This window comes from Phoca vitulina, unplaced genomic scaffold, assembly GCF_004348235.1.
Source record: "Phoca vitulina isolate PV1807 unplaced genomic scaffold, GSC_HSeal_1.0 scaffold46, whole genome shotgun sequence".
NCBI lineage: Eukaryota > Metazoa > Chordata > Mammalia > Carnivora > Phocidae > Phoca > Phoca vitulina.
This window is the reverse complement of record NW_022589749.1, coordinates 8,865,601-8,888,338: the sequence shown is the minus strand read 5'-3', so window position 1 is coordinate 8,888,338 and position 22,738 is coordinate 8,865,601. Positions and strand designations below refer to the sequence as shown.

Below are 22,738 nucleotides of genomic sequence, written 5' to 3'. Positions count from 1 at the left end.
CAGTGCTTCATGGATTAGATCGCAGCTTCCTAATCCAGAAAAGAGGCTCCGCTCCGTCCCTCCTTCCTCTAGGGAACCTGAGGTTTACAAAGGATGAAACACCATGGCATGTCCAAAGCATCAAATGCTATCCTATATTGTGAGGATGGGAGCAAGGGAACAGCACTGTATTCCACTGTAGACCTTCACACTTTTATCCATATATTACCTGTTCAAAAAATTAAAGAGACAGCATGCCAGCTAGAAAATGTACATTGCAGGGAGACATGTTTGCCCTCTGCCAAACAAGTCAGTCAGTATTGTGAGCTGTCCAGCCTGTTAGGCTAAAAATTTCTGTTGCCTACTCACTAAACCAAGATTAATTCAAAACACTACCTTAAAAAAATCCACCATTAAGGGGCGCCTGGGTGGCTCAGTCGGTTGGGTGTCTGCCTTCCGCTCAGTACGTGATCCCAGGGTCCCCAGATCGAGTCCTGCATCGGGCTCCCTGCTCAGTGGGGAGTCCGCTTCTCCATCTCCCTGCCACTCCCCCTGCTTGTGTGCTCTCTCTCTGACAAATAAAATTTTAAAAGACACCATTAAGAGTTTTTTGTTCTCTTGCTAACAACAAGTACCTAAGACAACTTCTATAAATCCAAGAGGAAACACCAAACAAGCTGTTTGAAGCTGAGGCCATGTACAAATGAATCTCAATTTTCTAATTTAAGACAATCCAGCACCTGCTGCTCAGCTTCTACTCTAGTGTGTTTATCACCTGCCGGCCAGGCTTTGAAGACGACTTTCCACCAAATCAGCGATTTGAGGGCAAGGTTGAATTTCTGGAGTTCACACTCTCACGAGAGGTATAGATTGGGTAAGTGCTCCTAAAGCTTCGGCAGGGGGTGAGTTTTATTGCTTCTGTGGTGAGGTAATGATCTGCTCAGGCTGCTTACCATGAACTGTGGCCAACACCCACCCTGGGCTCTGTAGGCAAACAGGAGAGAAGGTTCTTTGAAATATCCACGAGGCCTGGGTTTGCACGCTTTGACCCTCAAAACTAGAAGACATGGGAAGGCATGCTTTTTTTCACAACTAGGCAAACTTTCCCCCCTACACCCAGGGGCAGACTATCTGCCTCCCTTGCTATAATCTTCAGATTTGTTGACTGACTTGTGGATCCTGAGCACTTAAAGGCATGTGCAATATATTCACTGCAGAGTCAAAAAATAAAACCCAATAGGCCTCAGCTGAGATGTTAGGCAATTCTTAAAAACATACCTGCCCACTACCAGTGGGAATGAGTCCACAGTTGGTTTCAACCAAACACCACCCTGGCTGGAGTTAGATGTGAAAGTAAAGCGATTTCAGATCATTCATATCCTAGGAACCGTTCTCCGTAAGCCCATGTCCAGTTTCTCATTTGCTGGGTGGTAGCGGAAGAGTTAAGAAAACATTAGCATCAGAGCCAGGTTCACATCCTGACATTAGCCACTTCCTTTTTAAAGTATCAAATATTTTATTACCACTTTTTTTGGTAACAGCTCTATTAAGAGATAGTCACATACCAAATAATTCACCCACTTTTTAAGTAATCTCTACTCCCAACTCAGGACTCGAACTCATGACCCTGAGATCAAGAGTCGTATGCTCTTCGACTGAGCCAGCCAAGTGTCCCAGCAACTTTCTAAGATTTTAGACAAGTTCTTTAATTTCTCAGACGTTCCCCATCTGCAAAGCAAGGCAACCGATTTCAGAATGCTGGAGAGAACCAGAAAGCGCCCAGCACAATACCTGGTCAATGGAAACAGCAAGTCCGTAGTTAAGCTTACTGGTAGTCAGCAGCAAAGACCGCACGTCTTTGAAGGTGCTCCCGTCCCTTGTGAAGAAGGGTGCCAGACCGGACGCAGACACCCATTCGTGCTGTACCCAAGTGAATTAGGAACTGACTAGGACAATGTAAGCAAAAGCATTTCTTAAAATCTAATTTTATTCCTAAAGTTCAAATTAGCTAGCGGTAGCACTGAAAATACACTTTGACTATACAAAACAGTGTAAACTGATTACACATTAAAAAAAAGAATTTCACACACACACTTCTCTAACGAAAGAAGCTAGATGCAGCCCTTGCTCTAAAAAGCTGTACCTGAACAGAAATGGACATGTTGAGTCTAAGGCCCTGGCAAGTTGACTACAGAATGTCGGTTGTTCCCAATTATGTTTAAACGCAGAAATAGCAACAATGTGGAAACTTACATTCATCAAATAGTAGCATTTAAAATCTACACGACTAATAAAGTGACCATTCCGAGGGGCCACTGCTCAGTGTGTACCATGTTGGCCACTTGTGGACGTGATCTCATCCAAAGAGAACAGAAGTTTCAAACATCTGAATAGTTTAAGTTAAAAAGAGCATGAAGGAGAAATAAGAGAACAGGATAAACGTTCTCCGAAGAGAGCAGGAGCTGATGCTGTAAGCAGTCTGACTTCATCAGCGATCAGTGATCACGGACATGGGACGGAGCCCCGCACGACCTGGGAATCGGCCCGGCCACAGGCTGGCGGGCGTATGGTGCAGACCAACGTCACCACCACTTAGCAGGAATCTTTCTGTCCCCAGTTAGTAGTGAAAATAATTTTTTAAAATAGTTTCAGCCTTTGAACACTGAGTTTCCAGTCGCTTCTGTACATTGAAATGCCTGGGATGGAGCCTGGCTTCAGGACTTGAACACGTGCACGGCGCGCACCACGTACTGCCGACAGATGGGACACTCGCTCATGCGCTTGCCACACTTGGTGCAGGTGACCATGTGCCCGCACTCGAGCAGGACACAGTCGATGACTGCGTCCATGCAGATACGGCACAGGCGGTCGTCTTCCTCGTCCTGCAGCGGCAGCCGCTCGCCATCTGAAAGGCAACAGAGAGCGGGGGCTGCAGGCACAGCGCTGCCCGACGGGGGCCGAGCCCCGGATGAGCCCTGTGTTGTAAGAGAAATAATCCAGCTTCTCTGCACTTCGGCTCCCTCCACTAGGAATGGCAGTAATAATGCCCATACTTCAGAGTTTTGCAAAGAAGAAATGAGAAATGCTTAGCTTAGGGCCAGGTAGGAAGGGCCCAACAAATGTTAGCTACTTATTTCTATTTTATAGCTGTAATTCAAAGTTTATGTGATAAGGATAGATTACTTCTGTAAGTGAAAATGAAGAAACCCAAGGTTGTCCTATACATGGGCCTCAGAGCACATGACTGGAAATTTCCAACCCAACTGTGTGGCCTCGGGAAAAGTCAGTCTCCAGAGCTTCATCTCGGTAGGAAGAGCTTTATTTCCACACTGATAGGAAAGTTATGAAGAGTCGTATGTACATCAAGTAGTCTGTACTTGGGGGAAAGTTTAGAAGTATCTCAAAAACCAGTTGGAGTCTGTCTAACTGTAAACAGGCCATCCTGGTTCTGTGGCCCAGATTTAGGTTCTGAGAAGATCCAAGCTCTGAATAAGAAAGGTGCTGGATGAGTTTAAAAAGTTCACCTCAGCCTGAGATTTGGTCCTAGAGCTATAGACACCGAGGCTTCCCTTTTTACAAGTCGTAGAGGGGACTGATGGGAATATATCATGAAATACAACAGTCAGAAAGAACAAGAATTCAACCCTAAAGGGCCAGTAGTCTCTGGATTTAAGAGAAATAACAATGCCATGTCAAGAGATTCTTGTAAACCAGGGACTGGGGAGAAAGGATTCATGGGATAAAACAACGGATGAGCCAGTGGAGAAGACACTAGAGGGCTCCTGAGTAAACCAGAGTCTAGGCTGTGGTCCCCTCTCCTGCATGGAAGTTTCCTTCCAACTCTTTTAAGTTCTGAGCATAAAGCAGAGGAGCCAGGGTCTGTCAAGGCTATTAGGTAAGGCCACTGGGGTGAATCTCAACGTAAGTGACTGAAGCCAGTCAAACTAGGGAAGATTCCAGCTGTGCTCAAAACAAAATGAGTTTTCCACAGGCCTAGAGATTGGACCAGGGATAGAGTAAGCAGTGAGTTAACTGAAAAAGGCACTTTGGCAAACGTGCATGTCTTGGCCTCCTCTACCATAAACCCCTGGAGGCGGGGGATGGCCATGCACGACCAGTGCGCGCTATGCACAGTTGTACACACGTTACACTAAGCAAACGGACTTCTCCCCTCACTGCCAGAATACCAGTTCCCAGCCACAGCCTGGGACCTCTGAAGGCTCTGAGGATTGATTCCTGTGTTTACCCTTGTGGCATCATCTTAGAAATAGGTATGTCAAAATACTTCCTGCATATTCTGGACACAAAACTGTTTATCAGTAATTGCTGTATTATAACCAGATTTAAAGAAAAAAAAATCCAAGGTGATAAAAGTTAATGATGGGAGGACCATTTAGATAGGAACATAATAGGGCACCTGGGTGGCTAAGTCGGTTGAGTGTCTGCCTTTGGCTCAGGCCGTGATCCTGGGGTTCTGGGATCGACCTGCATGGGGCTTCCTGCTCAGTGGGGAGTCTACTTTTCCCTCTCCCTTTACCCCTCCCCCTGCTCGCTCGCTCTCTCAAAACAAAAAAAAATAGATAGGAACATAATATTTGTCAGTCTAAACACCACTGAAATCTTTTTTCTTGCTTATAAATGCTCTATGGCTTGGCCCTGCTACTAAGGATTTCTGCTCCATGCCTCATCAATAAATAGATCAGAAATTCTTAACCTCAGCTTTTCCCAACTTACACAGAAACCTAATACCTGATGCTAAGAACTACTTAACTTCTTGGCTCTAGGGAATTTCTTTTCCAGTGAGGATTTAAAAGCTACAACTGAGATAACCAAAGTACTGGCCTGCCAGAAGGGTTAGTGAGAAAGCATGCATTTTTATAGAGACAAAGAATTTCATTAGAGTTCTAACAAATTATGGCAAAGAAAACCAGACTGAACAGACGATGACCTAACTCACCTGGCAATGGCAGTCTCAGAGCCAACATCACATAATAAACCTACTTCTTAATAGATCGACAGATTCATACATCTTATTTGTTCAGTAAAAGGATAATTTTCTCAAAAAATCTAACTTCATTGTGATAGAAACAGCCCAATTTTTAAAAGCCTAAAGAAGGACAGTATAGGGGAAGAAAGAGAAAGGAAACCTACATGACTTTTGGTTTTCTTCATTCTCTTTGTATAACCGGTTTACTTTCTCTACCAGCTCCCATTTTTCACAACAGCCAGAATAGTTGACAAAATTCCGAGCCAGGATTTCCTTCAGCTGTCTCACGCTCATTCCTTCCACATCTTCAAGGCTTGACAGGTCAGACAGCGAAGCTCGTACTCGCTTCTTAGAGAGGCCAGGCGTCTGCGATCACAGAGGGCTTCCATTAGCTCTGCTCCTGCAAAGGCAGACCTCCCACAGCAAGGACAACTGCACGCTCCCCTCACCCTCCAGTCACCACTGGCCCTGGCTACTCTTCCCAGACTTCTCATCAGTTCTTGAAGTGTTGTCTATATTACGCTACATTCAAACCAGAAGAAACATCCCGTGCTAATCTAGCAAAAGTCCACATAGGCACTTTCCCTGCCTGCCAGGTTGGCATGTCAAGGAAAGCAAATTTTATAGGAGCACTCACCCCCTCCTCTAAGTTTTCTTCATCGTCATCATCCTCATCATCTTCGTCATCATCTTCCTCATCCTCCTCTTCTGTGTTTGCTGAAGCTATTTCACTTTGTACCTACACATATCAATCTGATTAGGTCAGGAATCCTATTTTCCTAAGTATCAACCCTGTTTATCAATATTTGACACTGGAGAAAACCCTTCCATAGATCCTTCCCAAGAATGATCCCAGCACCTGGCATACTCCACAATGACCTTGGATCTGGAGTGCTGCTGCCTCTCCCAAAGAGCTGGGCCCTACATGATATCATAAATAACTTACCTTCCATAAAGTTATCTCAAAAGCCAAATTCCTATGTGTGTGTGAAATCGTACAACCTAACCAGAGAAACCTAACTCCCTGAGAAAGGTGCCATCACGAAATGCCAAAGCCGTCAGTGTATGCAACTGCACTGCTTCGTCATCAAAGGACCCGCATGAGGCTGGTCTAGCTGGAAACTCAAAGATAACGGATAGAAGCTAAAGCGCTAAGTTCAGCCCGATCGATTTGGAAGACGTCAGTCCTACTACATCATACCTAGACATTCTGATTCCACAGAATGCTTTCTAGACTTCTTCACTGATGACTGATGCTAGTTCTAGTTTTTAGAAATTCCTCAACAATCAGAACAGAAAGACCTTTGACTTGGGTTACGTACCTTCTTCCATATCTTTCTCTTCAGACTTTGACCATAGTGCTACACTAGTCCAGGTCAGTTCCCAATTTCAAATATTCCACCCCACTGGCTCACAAGCACCATGTTGCAGCATCCAAAGACCCACACCTTCCAAGAATGGTCATATACCCAAAAGTGGCACACAAGTCAGATGTGTCTTGTGTTTGCATCATTGTTATGCCAGCTCTCATTTGGGAAAATAATTAAAACTCCTAGGTTGGACTTCTCTAATTTGTGACTATTTAGAAGGCAACTAGACCAGATTTCCCTCTGCTCTTAACTGCTTTCTTCAGGGAAGAGAATTAAATGTGGAGAGAATTGTTCAAAACAATCCATTCAGCATTTCAGAATCATTCATACATCTGAACTGAATTATTAATTACGAGCCCTTGCACGTTATTCAATCAGGATGCCCAAGGACCTCACTGGGACAATATTCTGCCCTGGCATTTCTTTGAAATTAGTAGATAATCACATTATTTGATTAATTCACATGGCTTTTTCCCTTATCTAAATTAGAATTAGAACAATTTTACTGTAGCAAGGCAACTGGGCATTAGGTTAACTTATACTGCTGTGTCCACGGTCACTGACAAATAATCCTGCAAACATTTATACACTACTTTTCAGTCATTACTTCAATAGTTAGCATTTAACTTATAAGGAAACTGAAGTAACTAGAGTCAAGAGACTGATGAGCTTCAGACAGTTGACTTTGGGGCTACCCGGCACCTAGGCTCAGAGACTCACAGCGGGAGAGCCTGCACGTACAGAGTTCAGCAGCTTGTGGAACCTCTGCCCCCACGGGGAGTCGTGAAGCCCTAAAGGCGCCACCCTATACGGCCAACTAGCGGGGCCAGGCCTTTGGTGTAGTTGTACCTCGTACCTGTGCCAGCGCCCCAGATCCGAAGGTCCGGTCTCCACCCATAAGGTCTCCCTGAAATGAAGACATGGTAGCAGAAGGGGCTGTATAGTTTGAAAAAAATGAATTTGTAAAAAAGCTAGAAGTCTGGGACCGCGAGGAATTGAGGCTGCTCGTGTCCAGGTCATCCTCAGAGCCCAGCCCATGGTGGCAGAGTACCAAATCTACCAAGTCTTCTTTCTCTCGACAGGTATCAGTTGGGATATTTCGAAGAATGAGATATTGCCGGAGATCCTTGACTTTTAGTCGCATTAACTGAGGGCGCTGAAAGGCCGTCTCTTGTAATAAGTGACACGTGGAACATCTGCGGAGATTTTCTTGTAAGACTGAACAAACGGAGCAAAAATCCTTCTTGCAGTCACAACATACATGCTAAAGAAACAGAAAGAAAAGAAGCAGCTAATGATAGCCAGATATAGGCCATTGTGAAAGCACTCCTGTTCTTTTTGCCTTCTATTAAAATTCAATTTTAGTTCTTATGAAGTCTTCCGTGGCACCTGGCTACTCTCACAGCCACCTTCGGGTTCCAAAAGCCATGAAAATCAAAACCCTCACGGCTGAGGCAGTTTGGAGTCACCGAAGTTCAAATACAGCCCTTTAAGAAAAACATACACTCTTGTGCTAATGAATTAAAACCTTTCCACCCCTTGGTGCAAACATGTAATTAGCAGAACAGAGATGAGTTGAATCACGTGGAGCAGAAAGCACAAACTCTTCCTACTCTTTTCCTATGTGAACAATTTCCCCACTTCAAGAGAAGCTGCAGCCGGGGCGGCGGGGGGGGGGGGGGGGAGAACACAGAGAGGGAAAGAGAAAGGCAAATTATCTCTCAAGGTCATTCAAAGCAAATAGAGGATCTCACTATTATAGTAATCTGTATCCTACCGAGCTTTAATCACACGAAAAGCCATTGCACTAGCAAAGCTTAAAGGAGACACTAAGATGTGCCCTTTCTGCTTGCTGCATTGTTCAAAAGCTAACACCTTGTTCCTGACATATTTTGGAGGACTGAACTGATGATCAAAGACTGACATGGCCTCACAATATGAATGGTTCTCAGAAAAAATGACTTTCTGTCTTAGAGAAAGTAACTGTCTTAGCCCAAGTGTTTTATGCTGAATCTCTACACATTGGTTATCTTATAATAATTTCTTCACGCGTTAAGAATGTGGGTAGGGGGCGGGGCGCCTGGGTGGCTCAGTCGGTTAAGCGACTGCCTTCGGCTCAGGTCATGATCCTGGAGTCCTGGGAATCAAGTCCCGCATCGGGCTCCCTGCTCAGCGGGGAGTCTGCTTCTCCCTCTGACCCTCCCCCCTCTCGTGTGCTCTCTCTCTCTCTCATTCTCTCTCTCTCAAATAAATAAATAAAATCTTTAAAAAAAAAAAAAAAAAGAATGTGGGTAGGGGGCACCTGGGTGGCTCAGTTGGTTAAGCGTCTGCCTTCGGCTCAGGTCATGATCCCAGGGTCCTGGGATCGAGTCCCACATCCGGCTCCTCACTCAGCAGGGAGCCTGCTTCTCCCTCTGCCTGCCACTCCCCCTGCTTGTGCTCTGTCAAATAAATAAGTAAAATCTTAAAAAAAAAAAAAAAGAATGTGGGTAGATACATTTTTTGAAACGAAGTCAGTTATAGTAAATCATCTCTGAACAAAACTGCAAACTAATTAAATCTCTTGCTCCAGAACATAAGCATAATCAGGAAGAATCGAAGTATAAAGAGCTCAAAGGCAAGATGCCTGAGCAACATGAGAACAACACCTTGTCAGAAAACTTGAGCAGTAATACAGTCCCTTCAACTGAGTACTTTTTTAAAAAGGTTTTATTTATTTGAGAGAGAAAAAGAACATGAGTGGGGGGGGAAGGGCAGAGGAAGAGAGAGAAGCAGACTCCCCACTGAGCAGGAAGCCCATTGTGGGGCTCGATCTTAGGACCCCGGAGATCACGACCCAAGCTGAAGGCAGACACCTAACCAACTGAGCCACCCATGCACCCCCAACTGAGTACTTTTCTGAATAGGAAATGGTTAATAAGGATTTTTGGTAATTTTCTTTTTTTTTTTTTTAAGTTTTATTTATTTATTTGGCAGAGAGCGCGCAAGTAGGCAGAGCAGTAGAGGGAGAGGGAGAAGCAGACTCCCCACTGAACAGGGAGCCGGATGCGGGGCTCGATCCCAGGACCCTGGGATCATGACCTGAGCCGAAGGCAGAGGCTTAACCAACTGAGCCACCCAGGCGCCCCAGGATTTTTGGTAATTTTAATAAAAAGAAATGATTCATTAGCATTCAACATATAATCAAGAAATGTATCTTTTGTATAGAACATTTCATCCAACTCACCTTCTTTCTAAAGACTGAAAATGAAAGTCCACAGGCTTTGCAAACTATGTTAGGCCCTTCCGTAGGTGCTGGTGGATAAGTGGAAAAATCAGAGTTTGGTGCAAATCTGAATGGACCGGTACCTCCTGCAAATCCTGCCTGCTGGCCCCGGACAGCTCCGGTTCCCATGACTTCATTCAGCAGCCCACAGCAGGAAGCCCACATAGACGTGGCACCCGCCTGGAAAGGAAAACAAAGACCACAGTTTAAAGCTGAGTGGAACCTGGGCTCTCTGCAAACTTCAGGGAATGCCACTCTGGAGAGGTACATTTGCCCTAAATAACTCTGAGATTATTCTTCTGAGGAATAAAACTGATATATAATGAATTTTAGGTGTACATTACAATTCGATTTTGTATACACTACAAAGTGATCACAAATCTAGTTCCCATCCATCACCATACAGTTGAGCCCCTTCACCCATTTCACCCCTCCTCTTATCCCTTTCCCCTCCGGTAACCAGGAATCTGTTCTATGAGTTTGTTCGTTTTTTTAAATTCCACATATAAGTAAAATCATATAGTATTTGTCTCTCTTTGCCGAACTTACTGCACTTAGCATAACTCCCTCAAGGTCCATCTGTGTTGTTACAAATGGCAAGATTTCCTTCTTTTTGATGGCTGGGTAGTATTCCATTGTATGTACCTACCACCTCTTTATCCATTCATCCACCAAGGGACACTTAGGTTTTCATATCTTGATTATTGTGAATAATGCCGCAGTGAACATAGGGGATGCACAGATCTTTTTGAATTAGTGTTTTCATATTCTTCAAATAAATACCCAAAGTGGAATAGCTGGATTATGGTAGTTCCATTTTTAATTTTTCAAGGACCCTCCATACTGTTTTCCACAGTGGCTATACTAACTTACATTCCCACCAACAGTGTACAAGGGTTCCCTTTCTGCCACATCCTCACCAACACATTATTTCTTGTCTTTTTTATAATAGCCATTCTAGTAAGTGTGAGAGGATATCTCACTGTGGTTTTGAGAGATTAGTCTTGGAAGCATCAAAAGTTTAAGCTCTTTGGAAAGATATAATTTTCTGGTATTTTCAAACAATATTTGGCGATGGGGAAACTTGCGACATCATTAAACAAAAGGAAAAGATACAATATGAACCCAATTTTTGTAAAAAAAGAAAAAAATCCACATACACTGAAACAGAGACACGTGTGTGCACGCAAAGAAAAATGACTGGATGGACGTACGGGTTGTGCAGCATGTGAGATATGCTTACACCAGAACAGCTGTTTGTTGTTTATCTGAAATTCAAGCTTGACTGAGCACCCTGTATTCTATCTGGCACCTTCCCCTGGTGACTGTACTAGACGGCGCAGTTCTACAGGTTAAGGAAGATTTTTCCCAGCTATCATTTAGCAAACCAAATATAAACTCAAATTACTTAATTTCATTAAACTTCTGTTCTCTCAGGTGTAGCCGTGCATAATAAACTATGGCATATATAAATTTTATTTTGAAAAAATGATTGGGAAAACATCAAAATGCCAACTGAAGCTCTAGGGTTTTAATATAACTTGTATAAATCTATTTTCTTTCTACTTTCCAAGCTCTTTATAAATATACTACTTTGACATTAAAAATATATTTTTAAAAAGCAGTGATCCTATCTTTTCAAAATGAGAACACTAAACACAATTTCTGATGACTGGATAACCATAATGACCTTCCAGGGCAGAAGGGCTATTTGTCACTCCACTAAATGGCCTGAAATTAATGTATTGCCTTTAGTTTTTTTTTCTCCTGTCTCTTCCCTGTGAGGCACCACCGCTCACATTATACTCACCTCCAGCAACCTGTCTCCTTTTTTACTGCAGACTCAGAAACCTGATAACCAAGCTGGTCAGAGTATATATGAAAATATATTTTCAATGAGCACTCAAGGTACTTTCCCATGCAAAAGTATAAAAGCTATAGTGTTTGGAACCAATGAGCTTTTACCCCTTGTCCTAATTCTTAAGCACATTCTAGACTCTAGATAATGTGATAGATAATGGGAGTCCAGGTAGGTGAGATGTGATTAGTTAAAATGGCAACACGGTTCCGTATTTTATTAACTAACTCTATCAAATATTTACTATTTGTCCAACAAGCTCTTTAAAAAAAATTTTAAAACAACCTTAAAAGGCTATTTAGGATGCTATAGAAGAATCATGCTATTCTTGCTATTTCCCACACGTAATATGCTATATTAACTATAGGGAAAGGAGAAGGTAAAGCAATAAGAAACCACAATACAGTGTTCAAACAGTCTCAAGTTTCAGGGTCACTGACGAGTATTATATAGCTTCATACCCTATAATTCTAGAGAAACAGTGATGCCTTTAAAAGTCAGGTTGAACTATAATTAATAGTTCATACCTTTAAATAAATATATACCTCAGACTCTAGAGCCATGATATGTTTAAACATAAAAGCATGAAAATCCAGATTAAGTTCATTTAAAGTGCGTGTTCTTTTTTGCGGTGAGCACAGCATAACTTATAGAAGTGTCAGTCATTATCTTATACACCTGAAGCTAAGGTAACATCATATGTCAACTATACTTCAATAAAAATTTTTAAAATTAAGTTTTAAAAAAGTATTCTTTTCGCAAAAGATTCATCCTCAGTGCTTTAAACAATGAGCTCTTGGAGGGCCTGGCTCCCTCAGTGGAGCATGTGACTCTGGATCTCAGAGTCCTCAGTTTGATACCCACGTTGGGCGTAGAGATTACTTTAAAAAAAAAAGTGAGCTCTTAAAACTGAAAATGTTTTTAAAAATTCAATTTGTGGGGTGCCTGGGTGGCTCAGTAGGTCAAGCATCTGCCTTTGGCTCAGGTCATGATCCCGGAGTCCTGGGATGGAGCCCTGCCCCCATCAGACTCCCTGCTCAGCCGGGAGCCTGCTTCTCCCTCTCCCTCTGCCCCTTCCCCCACTTGCGCTTACACTCTCTCATTCACTCTCTCAAATAAAATCTTTAAAGAATAAAATAAAATAAAAATTCAATTTGCATTACACCTGAAACTAATATAACACTGTGTTACTTATACTGGAATTAAATGTTTTTCAAGTTTGCTGTTGGGGGAAAAAAATTCAACATGTACATATCATTTTCAGGGGCGAAATACCTCAATTGCAGAAAGTACCACTGGGATAAACTCTTCTTCATTCCAAGAGTTTAAAGTAGTAGTATTTGGTGAGCTTCAGCTTCCTGCTGGCCTGGGTACTAAACAGTTAAACAGCCGTGTCGGCTTTTATCCCCTTTCTGATTCCGTGACGCTGCCTCCCCAACTCAACTGAAAGTTCCTTGTGAACACAACTCCCTTTTTCTACAGCATCTAGCTCCACCACCATTACTGATAAGAAAAGAACTGTGTAACAGGTTTCTTTATATTACCTCTTTCCAGGCAACGTAACATCAAATTTTGCGTGCTGCCTAGAAAGATCCACTTGTAACTAGTTGAGAAAGTATTAAAGGTAAAAAGGATTCTGACCTAGCAGGCATGAATTCTCAAATGATACCTCCTCTTACAAGCACCACTGTCACAGTTCGTTCTCCCAGAAAGCAGTTTTACAATGAGAGTTAAGGAAGAATATACATTTCAGGGCGCCTGGGTGGCTCAGTTGGTTAAGCGACTGCCTTCGGCTCAGGTCATGATCCTGGAGTCCCGGGATCGAGTCCCGCATCGGGCTCCCTGCTCGGCAGGGAGTCTGCTTCTCCCTCTGACCCTCCCCCCCTCATGTGCTGTCTCTCTCATTCTCTCTCTCTCAAATAAATAAATAAAATCTTTAAAAAAAAAAAAAAAAAAAAAAGGAAGAATATACATTTCAAACTCTATTAATGAGTATAATCATTAAAATTCTAAGCTGAAAATATTCACAGCTCTAGTGAAGGGAAAAGAATTTACTTTGGGAAAACAGGTAGAATCTCTATGCAGGCATCAATATAGGAGAGTAACAATTTCATCCCATTCCTCGTTTCTATAAAGGGGAGGGAATTTCCTCTTCATTCCCCAGAAGGGAAAACAATGAAAAGAACACTCCTATCTTCTTTTGGCCATCTCATTACAAAATAAAAAACAAAGCACAAGCCAACCACCAAAGTGTCGTCCCAGGCAAAAATATGTTGCTGCAACCTAATATTTGGCATAACTCAGCCAAAGACCGTAGCAAAGGGAAAGAGGAAACACAGAAAAGATCTAGGTCTCAGCTTCATTAGGTCTGTAAACTTAAGACAAAATCTCCCAATAAGAGAATACTCTGATCACACTCAAGAGTAAACCTACCTACATATACTGTTACCCTCTAACGATAGCATTTGCAACACTCCAGCCTTCTTCAAAGTTCAGAAATTTGAAATCGTGGAAGCCCCAGTCACTAGTTTTATTTGAAGTACCTTTCTTTTGCATCCAGCATATTTTTTAAAAATTAATTTCCATTTCCCCCTTAAGCCCCATGTTTTCTGGCACACCAGTGCTGAAATGAAGGTGATTTCTTTAGTGCTTCGACATCCCTGACTTCTTGGGAGCAGGTGTTTTCAGTCTTGTATCACAAAGGCTACTGCCAAGGTCTCTTGATAGGAAATTGCACAGGCCTGTTAAGTGGCCCAGAAAGTCGTGGCTGGACTCAACAAGGGGGCCTTAAACAATCCTGAGGCCTGGGTCCCACCCCAGAAATTCTGACTTAACTGGTCTGGGGTATAACCTGAGGCATCAGAATTTTTTTTTTTTTTTAAGTAATCTCCACCCCCAACGTGGGGCTTGAACTCATGACCCAGAGACCAAGAATCACATGCTCCAGCAACTGAGGCAGCCAGGTGCCCCTGGAATTTTTTTTAAAGTTCCCCACGTGGGGCTCCTGGGTGGCTCAGTTGTTAAGTGTCTGCCTTGGGCTCAGGTCATGATTCCAGGGTCCTGGGATCGAGCCCCGCATTGGGCTCCCTGCTCCGCGGGAAGCCTGCTTCTCCCTCTCCCACTCCCCGTTTGTGTTCCCTCTCTCGCTGTGTATGTCTCTGTCAAATAAATAAATAAAATCTTTAAATAAATAAATAAATAAAGGTCCCCACGTGATTTGAATTACAGTGGAGGCTAACGGGTTAACGGCGGCTTGGTTTAGGTGCTCTCTTCTTCCTGCCTACAAGATTTTAGCTGGAAAACCACTCAGTGGAGTGCTGATAAGGGGCTATGGTTACTTCTGAAGCCTGTGCCTCTCTCCAAGACCAAGACATTAGCCAAACACGCCTCACAACCTGTGGACAATTTTTCCCCACAGGAGTGGGTCATGTCTCTAGGGTTTCTCCTCCCTCTATGGTCTCCCCTAATACCTTCAGGAAGGCTTGGCTGAGTTTTTAACAATCTCATCTGATTCTTAAATTAGTTCCTTTCTATATATTGGCCCAGAATTTTTGCTGAAATTGGTGTCTTCCTTCATTTTTAATTTATTCCCTCATTTTATTTACTCTTTGCTTTCTGGCCCTAACTTTTTATTTCCCAACTTATTCCTCTACATGTTTTGTGTGAAATCTCCAGTACTAGGAGAAAGGCAGTGATTTTTGGGACAAAAACCACCATTGTTCAAACTATTTTTGTCCTTCACCTCCAAGTTGAAGAATCCACTCAGAAGATGAATCTCCCCAGCCCTGGTTGGGCTCCATCTCCTTGCCTCCCCTTTAGTAGGTTTCATCTTCCAGCACTTTCCCGTAAAGTCCCAACTTCCTAATTTTTTTTTTTTTTTTAAAGATTTTATTTATTTATTTGACAGAGAGAGACACAGCGAGAGAGGGAACACAAGCAGGGGGAGCAGGAGACGGAGAAGCAGGCTTCCCGCGGAGCAGGGAGCCTGACGCGGGGCTCGATCCCAGGACCCTGGGACCATGACCTGAGCCCAAGGCAGACACTTAACAACTGAGCCAGCCAGGCGCCCCACCCTCAGGGCATAGGCATCCCTACCTCATAACCATCACCTTGACATTCAATTAATAATGCTTGAAGCGTCCTATACCAATCTTTCCCCTCTCAACTCTGTCCAAATTTTGTTACTACTTGACATGACAGTCCCAATTTTCAAGTAACAGAATCTATAAAAGCAATTATGGAACTATTTCAGAGAGCATTGTCCCAACAGTTTACTGAATGTGGGCTCTTGAAGGGGGTGTGGAAAGGGAACATGTTAGCTGATCTTCTGAGCTCCTGACTCTGCCTTTATTTCCTTGGAGCCCAGTTACCATATCTCGTAAGGTAATAGCCAAAAAGCTTCCCCCCTTTGCATCTTTCCTTTAAAAGCTTTAGAGACCCAGGTTCATGTTCTTTCCCTCTGTCTTCCCTATCCTTTAAGATCTTCCACCAGTTTAAGCAGCCTGCATTCCCTTGTCTTTTACTCACTCTCTGTTCACCTTCTGGTGGTAAGACTGAAACATATTTTCCAAACTACTCCATTTCCTCCTAGATTTTCTGAGCAAACCTAATTCCTAGACAGTACACAAGGCACAGCCCTTTGGCTCCTAAATTTGCAATAAACTGAGTTGTTGCTTTGCCCTGGTTCCAAGCACAAGATGAATGGTAACCCTTGCATGCTTATAAAAATTAAAAAAAGAAGAAGAAAAAAAAAAAGCTACCCTCCCATGAGTAAGGCCAAAGTCTGGATCTCTGAAAACTATAGCTATGATCTGGGCTTATGTGACTAACAATTCCAAATCCTACTTGGGACCATGGCTGAGAGGACTCCACAGGCTAAACCCCATGAATCTAAGAGGTTGGAAGGACCACTGTAAAGATGGCTACATTTCCTCACTTGACCATAAATGTAGTTCAAAAATGGAGAATAACCGAATAAGGCACCTATCTACCCATGCCTGGCACAGAGCTAACTCAGGGAATTTAGCTGTGTTTGCAGTTTATTTTCTACCCACCAATGACTAGTGAAAATAAATGATTTTCATAATAATCTAATCCCTTTCCTACATACCGCCTTAGGCCAAAATTGCTCCTCAATAATCATGGGACATGGCCTGCCTGGCTTGTATTAGCTAAGAACAAGGTATCACATTAAACACATACAAGGCCCATGGTAAAAAACCAATTCTAAAGCCTCCTGTCCGGACTGGCCCAGACACCTAGATCTCCTCATGTTATTCTGGTATCCAAAGCCAGTGCACCAAGATTTTAGCGGGGCAGTAACTACTTTTTCCACTCCCAATTTGAAACTAAGAAATAATACAAACAGTAATTTAAATATTTGCTTTCTTCACTTATACCAATTTGAAAGCATGCCTTTAGCTCTGTAGCCCATCGGTCTTGATAATAGACCAGTGACCAGCAAAGCTGACCAATAGCAGCTTACCACCTAGTTGACCAGAATGCTATCACCCCACAGGAAGACAGATCTGAGAAGGTCCCAGAAAGTGCTGTTTGGCTCCTCTGCTAAAACTCACCAACATAAACATTCCTCTTCTTTCTCTGGTAGCATAAAGTGTCTGTCCTGTATTGTTTCTTCCTAGAGGATGAATTAGAAAGTCTCTCCCCTCTGTAGGAATATAAAGGAGGCAAGGGGAGTGCACCCACAAACCTAAACAATTTGCATGCGAGTGGGACTGAGTTTCTACTGCTATGACATTTATTTCCATGATACACCACCAATATTACAAGCACTCTCTCAGATTCCTCAGTCAGATTCACACAACATAAGTCCATTCAGAATCACCATTCCAGTCAACAAAAGCAAGAGGAAATGTGTTGTTTCTTTGCAAGAGCAATAACCCAGCACCATTCTGGCACAGTGCCAGTTTTCAAATGGCCTCAAGTTTCAACCATCTTTGAGAGAGTGTGTGTGTGTGTGTTTCAGAATCCCTGTGGGTGGGGGGATAATTCCAAAATGCTCAATTAAAAAATTTTGCTACAAATTTTGAATCCTATCCTAAACCACATCAGGATGTGATCCTTTCTAATGATTCCAAGTATTATAGTCACCAGGCAAACTAGAATGAATAACAAGAAAAGCCATGCCGGGGCGCCCGGGTGGCTCAGTCGTTAACCGTCTGCCTTCGGCTCAGGTCATGATCCCAGGGTCCTGGGATCCAGCCCCGTGTTGGGCTCTCTGCTCAGGGGGGAGCCTGCCTCTGCCTCTGCCCCTGCCTGCCGCTCCCCCTGCTTGTGTGCTTGCGTGCGCACGCATACTCTCTCTCAAAAATGGATAAACAAATCTTAAAAAAAAAAAGCCATGCTGGTTTCCATGAAGATTAAATAACAATCAATGAGAAAGCTGATGGATTTGAAAACAGCAGAAAACTAATGATCATATTCTAAATCATTTGCCTTTTTTTTAAGTAAGCTCTACACCCAACATGGGGTTTGAACTCACAACTCTAAGAGTCACATGCTCTACCAACTGAGCCAGCCAGGTGCCCCTCTATCATTCCCGTTGATTAAAATAGGTAAAGAGCAGGCGCCTGGGTGGCTCAGATGGTTGGGTGACTGCCTTCGGCTCAGGTCATGATCCCCGAGTCCTGGGATCGAGTCCCACATCAGGCTCCCGGCTCAGCAGGGAGCCTGCTTCTCCCTCTGACCCTCTCCCCTCTCATGTTGTTTCTCTCTCTCTCTCGTTCTCTAATAAATAAATAAATAAAATCTTTAAAAAAAAAGAAAATAGGTAAAGAGCAATAATAATGCCACCTCCTAAGAGTTGCTTGCCATAACTCTAAATTAAATATAATACTGTATACAGTTACATTAAAGAAAAACCTCCAAATTTCAAATTCAAGAATATTAATTTTCTTGGATGTTGTATGAAGCTACTAGGACCAGGCAGGAATTCAGTTCTTCCACTAATGAAAGCTTCCTTGGAGAATTCACTCACCATAGGTGTTATTTTCAACTCCAAACAACTTTGTTTGCTAAAACTCAATGTCCTTGTGTTAAACAACATGAAAAGATGTTTCAAACCTTAGAACCAGTGATGTAAAAGAATAAGTTTTACAGTTTAAATTTCAATTAGGTTAAACTTTCCTGGGGCGCCTGGGTGGCTCGGTCGTTGGGCATCTGCCTTCGGCTCGGGTCATGGTCCCGGGGTCCTGGGATCGAGTCCCACACATCGGGCTCCCTGCTCGGCGGGAAGCCTGCTTCTCCCTCTCCCATTCCCCCTGCTTGTGTTCCTGCTCTCGCTATCTCTCTCTCTGTCAAATAAATAAATAAAATCTTAAAAAAAAAAAAACTTTCCTACAGAACTTAGGACTAGCAGAAGTAACTAAGCAAAGCAGAAGAAACAGCTGAGAAGTTGAGATAATTATCAAAAATCTTTAACTTATTCAGAGCCACTTGAGCATATGTTCCTTAAAATGTGAAAGGATTTGTTATTGAAACTGCTGCTTCAACTGAAATAAAATTTGCAAGAAACTACCTTTTAAATTACCAAATAATCAGACCATATACCACAAAGGAGGAAATTCTACATCCTAAATTCTTTCTCTCATACAATTTGGACATTAAGCAGGCTGCAAAAACAGATGCTGATCTTAAAAATGCGTATTTTTAGGTAAGAAATTTGGCCAAATTGATGGATGGATTTTTACAGTAAGGTTTTCTGGAGATCATAAATGTTACCTTCCTCATATTTGGGTTTTGTTTTCTTTCTTTCTTTCTTTTTTAATATTATACTTGATCCTTAGCACCATTCCTCCACCTTTCAGAGAAGAAAAACAAAAAGGAAATTATATCCAACAGATTACTTTCTTCTTAATTTCTCATTTTGAGCTTGAAACAATGAACACGATTAGTACAATCAGGGGTGAGATCAATATAAATACGGAAAAACAGGAAGGAGGATTAAATCAATATAGGACACCAATTTGGATTTTTAAACCCCTTAGAGGGAATTAATTAAATGCTACTCTAAGGTTAAACAGTTACTTGAGTCTTTGAGAGGTAAAACTTACTTCAAAACATCAGTTTCTAAACAAACAAGTTAAAGGAAGAAAGTAAATACCCATTCCACACATATTAAAATCAGCTACTCCTGGGTTTGAGTGAAGATGTACTTTTCTGATTGTTTAACTCTCAAAAGTAATTTTAATTCCCCTGAAAGAAGTACTTGCTTCAATGAACATTCACATGTTAGGATTCCATGGCATCAGGAATCATTGGCCCTGCCCAGAAATCTACAGATGAGCATTGTTCACAATTTCAATTTTAAACAAAGTTAAATAATAAACAATAGCCCAAATCCTGTATTTCAGGAATCCACTTTCCATAAAAACATAAATGAAAAGCAGCTATCTTCATAACAGTCCTTTTGCACAGACTGATGTCCATTTAGGTCTGCCTTTTTGCTTCATGAAGCATGTATCTTTTCTACTTTTTCAACTACCACCAAATTTTGTTTCTAAAATGTCAAGTCAGAAAGCAGTGTCTTCCACTTAAATTGATTTTAAAGAACTTGATTAAAAATTTCAACACTGGGGATGCTTGGGCAGTTCCGTGAAGCGTCTGCCTTCAGCTCAGGTCATGATCCCAGGGTTCCTTGGGAACCTCATAGGGGCTCCTTGCTCAGCAGGGAGTCTGCTTCTCCCTCTGCCTGCCACTCCCCCGCTTGCGCTCTCTCTGACAAATAAATAAATGAAATCCTTAAAAAAAATTTTATTAAAAAAAAAAATCCAGCACCAGACCTGTCCCTACTTCTCTCCTTCTAAATCTAGTTCATTGACGGGTGACAAATTTAATACTAATCACGATTTTGACATTCTTTAAGGCTATATACATATATATGTATATTTGTATTTGTGCGTGTGTATACATATATGTATATAAAGATCCCTGTTTTGTTTCTGAATCTTAACACACCAAGATGATGGTTTGCAGCAAAGAAAGCTAGTTTTAGATATTTTTATATCTAATATCTTCATACTTTAACACACAGTTCAAAGTTTCCAATTTCCAAAAATCCTCCTTGTTTCCTAAGGCCAGAAATATCCTTTCTTGCTCCTGAGCATTTTGTTTTTGATACCTTACATCATATTCTGCTTTTTAATGTGGTTACCTGAGAATGTCTTTTCTCTTGATTGGCAAACTCCTAAAAGGTGGGATTGCATTTTCAATTACTCCAACTCAGCAAGTCTCCCTCTTCTTAACACATAGGAAACGTTCATGAAAATATTTGCTGAATTTCTCTAGCCACTTGACACTCCCTATCAATCTTCCGCAGCAAATTTTTGAGGCTTTGTGAGGGTACAGTTTTAAGCTAGCAATTCACTGTTACTTCCCTTACCCACAACAAGCACGCCTCTTCAGAGGGATTAATGAAATCGTCTAGGTCTGAAAGAGTATCACCTTATGACTCATCCCACTTGGTTTGAGTCCAACAAATGAATCAATACCTGAACTGATTGTCCTACACAGAGCTCTTTAGAACTCTGAGATCAAGTTGAGAAAATCAGCTCCCAAAAGTAGGCCAGAATCTTCCCCCTTCCCCCTTTTCTTAAACTTCTCACTCACTGATGCTCCCACGCTCTCACACCCACCTTGAAGAACTCAAGCTGTCAAATTACTTGCTGCGTACCTAGTGGCGATGGAGACACATCTAGTTTGCTAGCGCCCTCGGTCACGGCCCCAGTAATAAGCCTACGAAGAAATCCTTCAGAAGGGTGGGATCCCCGCCTGAAGGCATCTTTAACCTGTTAGCCTAGCCCCAGCCTCACGACTCTCCGCACTACTCTTCTTCCCCTTCGTCCTGCGGTCTCCGTCCTGCGACAGTCCCGTAGTGTTCCCGACATTTGGGTTAGTTCAAGGACTCGGGGCGGGAGAGGGCACGCTGTGGGCAAAGGCATGGAGGGCTGAGGCGGGAACTAGGGGGTCTGCCTCAGGCCCCCGAGGAAGCGGACAGGGCCAGGAGCAAAGACCGGCCCACCAGGCTTGAGCGCGGGGGGCGCCCGGCCTCTCCCCCCCCTCTCAAGCTCGCGGAAGGGAGGCGCTGTGGGAGCTGGAGAGGTCCCGGAGCCCAGGATCTCCGCTGTGGGCAGGTCAGGGCCCGGACGCCGGCCCGGGACGTCCCCCAGCGGAGCTCTCCGAGGTGCCGGCGGGGTGAACCGCTGAGGCTAAAGGAAGCCACTTCAGGCGCCCCGGCCAGTTAGGAGAGGCGAGGAGGAACTGCCCGGCCCCACCGGCCCCTCACCTTCATGGCCGCGACCGCCGCGTCTCGGTCGGCTCTGCAGGGGAACTAAGCACCATAGCAGCTCCTCGCACAGCCGCCTTCCTGCCTTCTGGGCGGCGATTACGGCGCCTCTCGCGGCGACCGAGCGTCCCGACGCAGGGGCGTAGTCACGCCCGCCTCTCGCCCCCGGGAAGAGCGCCGAGCGGCGGCCGCGTCGGCCAATCCGAAGCCAACGCTCTGGGGGCTGGTCACCAGAGCCAATGAAGTAGCGGGAATGGGGCGGGGCCTCTGGCCTGCCGGGTAGGCGGAGGAAGACTCCATTGCGCCCAGAGCGGGGACGGGCGGGTCTGGGTGTGGCGGGAGGCGCCCGCTGGGACTGATTTCTTGGTTGGGTCGCTGAAACAGGAGTCAGCGTTCCCTGAGGAACCTGTATGGTAGAGATTTAGCTTTGGGGCTAGGTGGTCCAGTTTCCAGGGCAGTGAAGGCAGGAAGGGGCGTGGTAAATTTGAAAAGACCGGTTGGTTTGAAGGGTTTTGTTTTTTTTTTTTTAAATAGCCGTCGGAACAGGGCCTCGGATTTCCTCCCGAGATGTTCAAGCCGCTCACACTGGGTAATGACCTTAGGTCTCCCCTCTGGAGGGTCGGGTGAGCAGCGGCAAGCTGCGCACTCTAAGACACGGCCCTAATAACAAGGTTTTATTGAAAACGCTTAAGCCAAACAGTTCTCAAATCCCAGCTGCTCTTTCAGAGTGACATTCAAAATAACCAAATCCTCTAATACAATGAGGGGATTCGGATGAGCCCTTGGAATTGACTTTATGTGAACAGAGAAAATTGAAGGTTGTAAATATCGATTTCTTCAACCCGACTGGATGACACTCCGTTGGTTTTCCTATACTTCCTCTCCCCTCTTAAATCCACCAGTATTTAAAGAAAGAGACATGAAGATGGCAATTCACTCACCTCTCATAGGACCTAACACTGTTCTTTTAAATATA

The 22,738-nt window shown here is 43.5% G+C and overlaps 1 protein-coding gene across 1 annotated transcript; it reads right to left on the bottom strand.

Moving 5' to 3' along the window:
- Window positions 1–590: 590 nt before the first annotated feature.
- RNF34 (ring finger protein 34) lies at window positions 591–21,888 on the bottom strand. The gene is made up of 6 exons (XM_032431481.1): window positions 21,763–21,888; window positions 9,563–9,781; window positions 7,193–7,600; window positions 5,604–5,705; window positions 5,131–5,332; window positions 591–2,884 (listed from the first exon to the last, which is right to left on the bottom strand). Exons 1-6 carry the CDS (start codon window positions 21,766–21,768, stop codon window positions 2,694–2,696), a joined length of 1,128 nt encoding a protein of 375 aa, XP_032287372.1. The 5' UTR covers window positions 21,769–21,888; the 3' UTR covers window positions 591–2,693.
- Window positions 21,889–22,738: the final 850 nt, after the last annotated feature.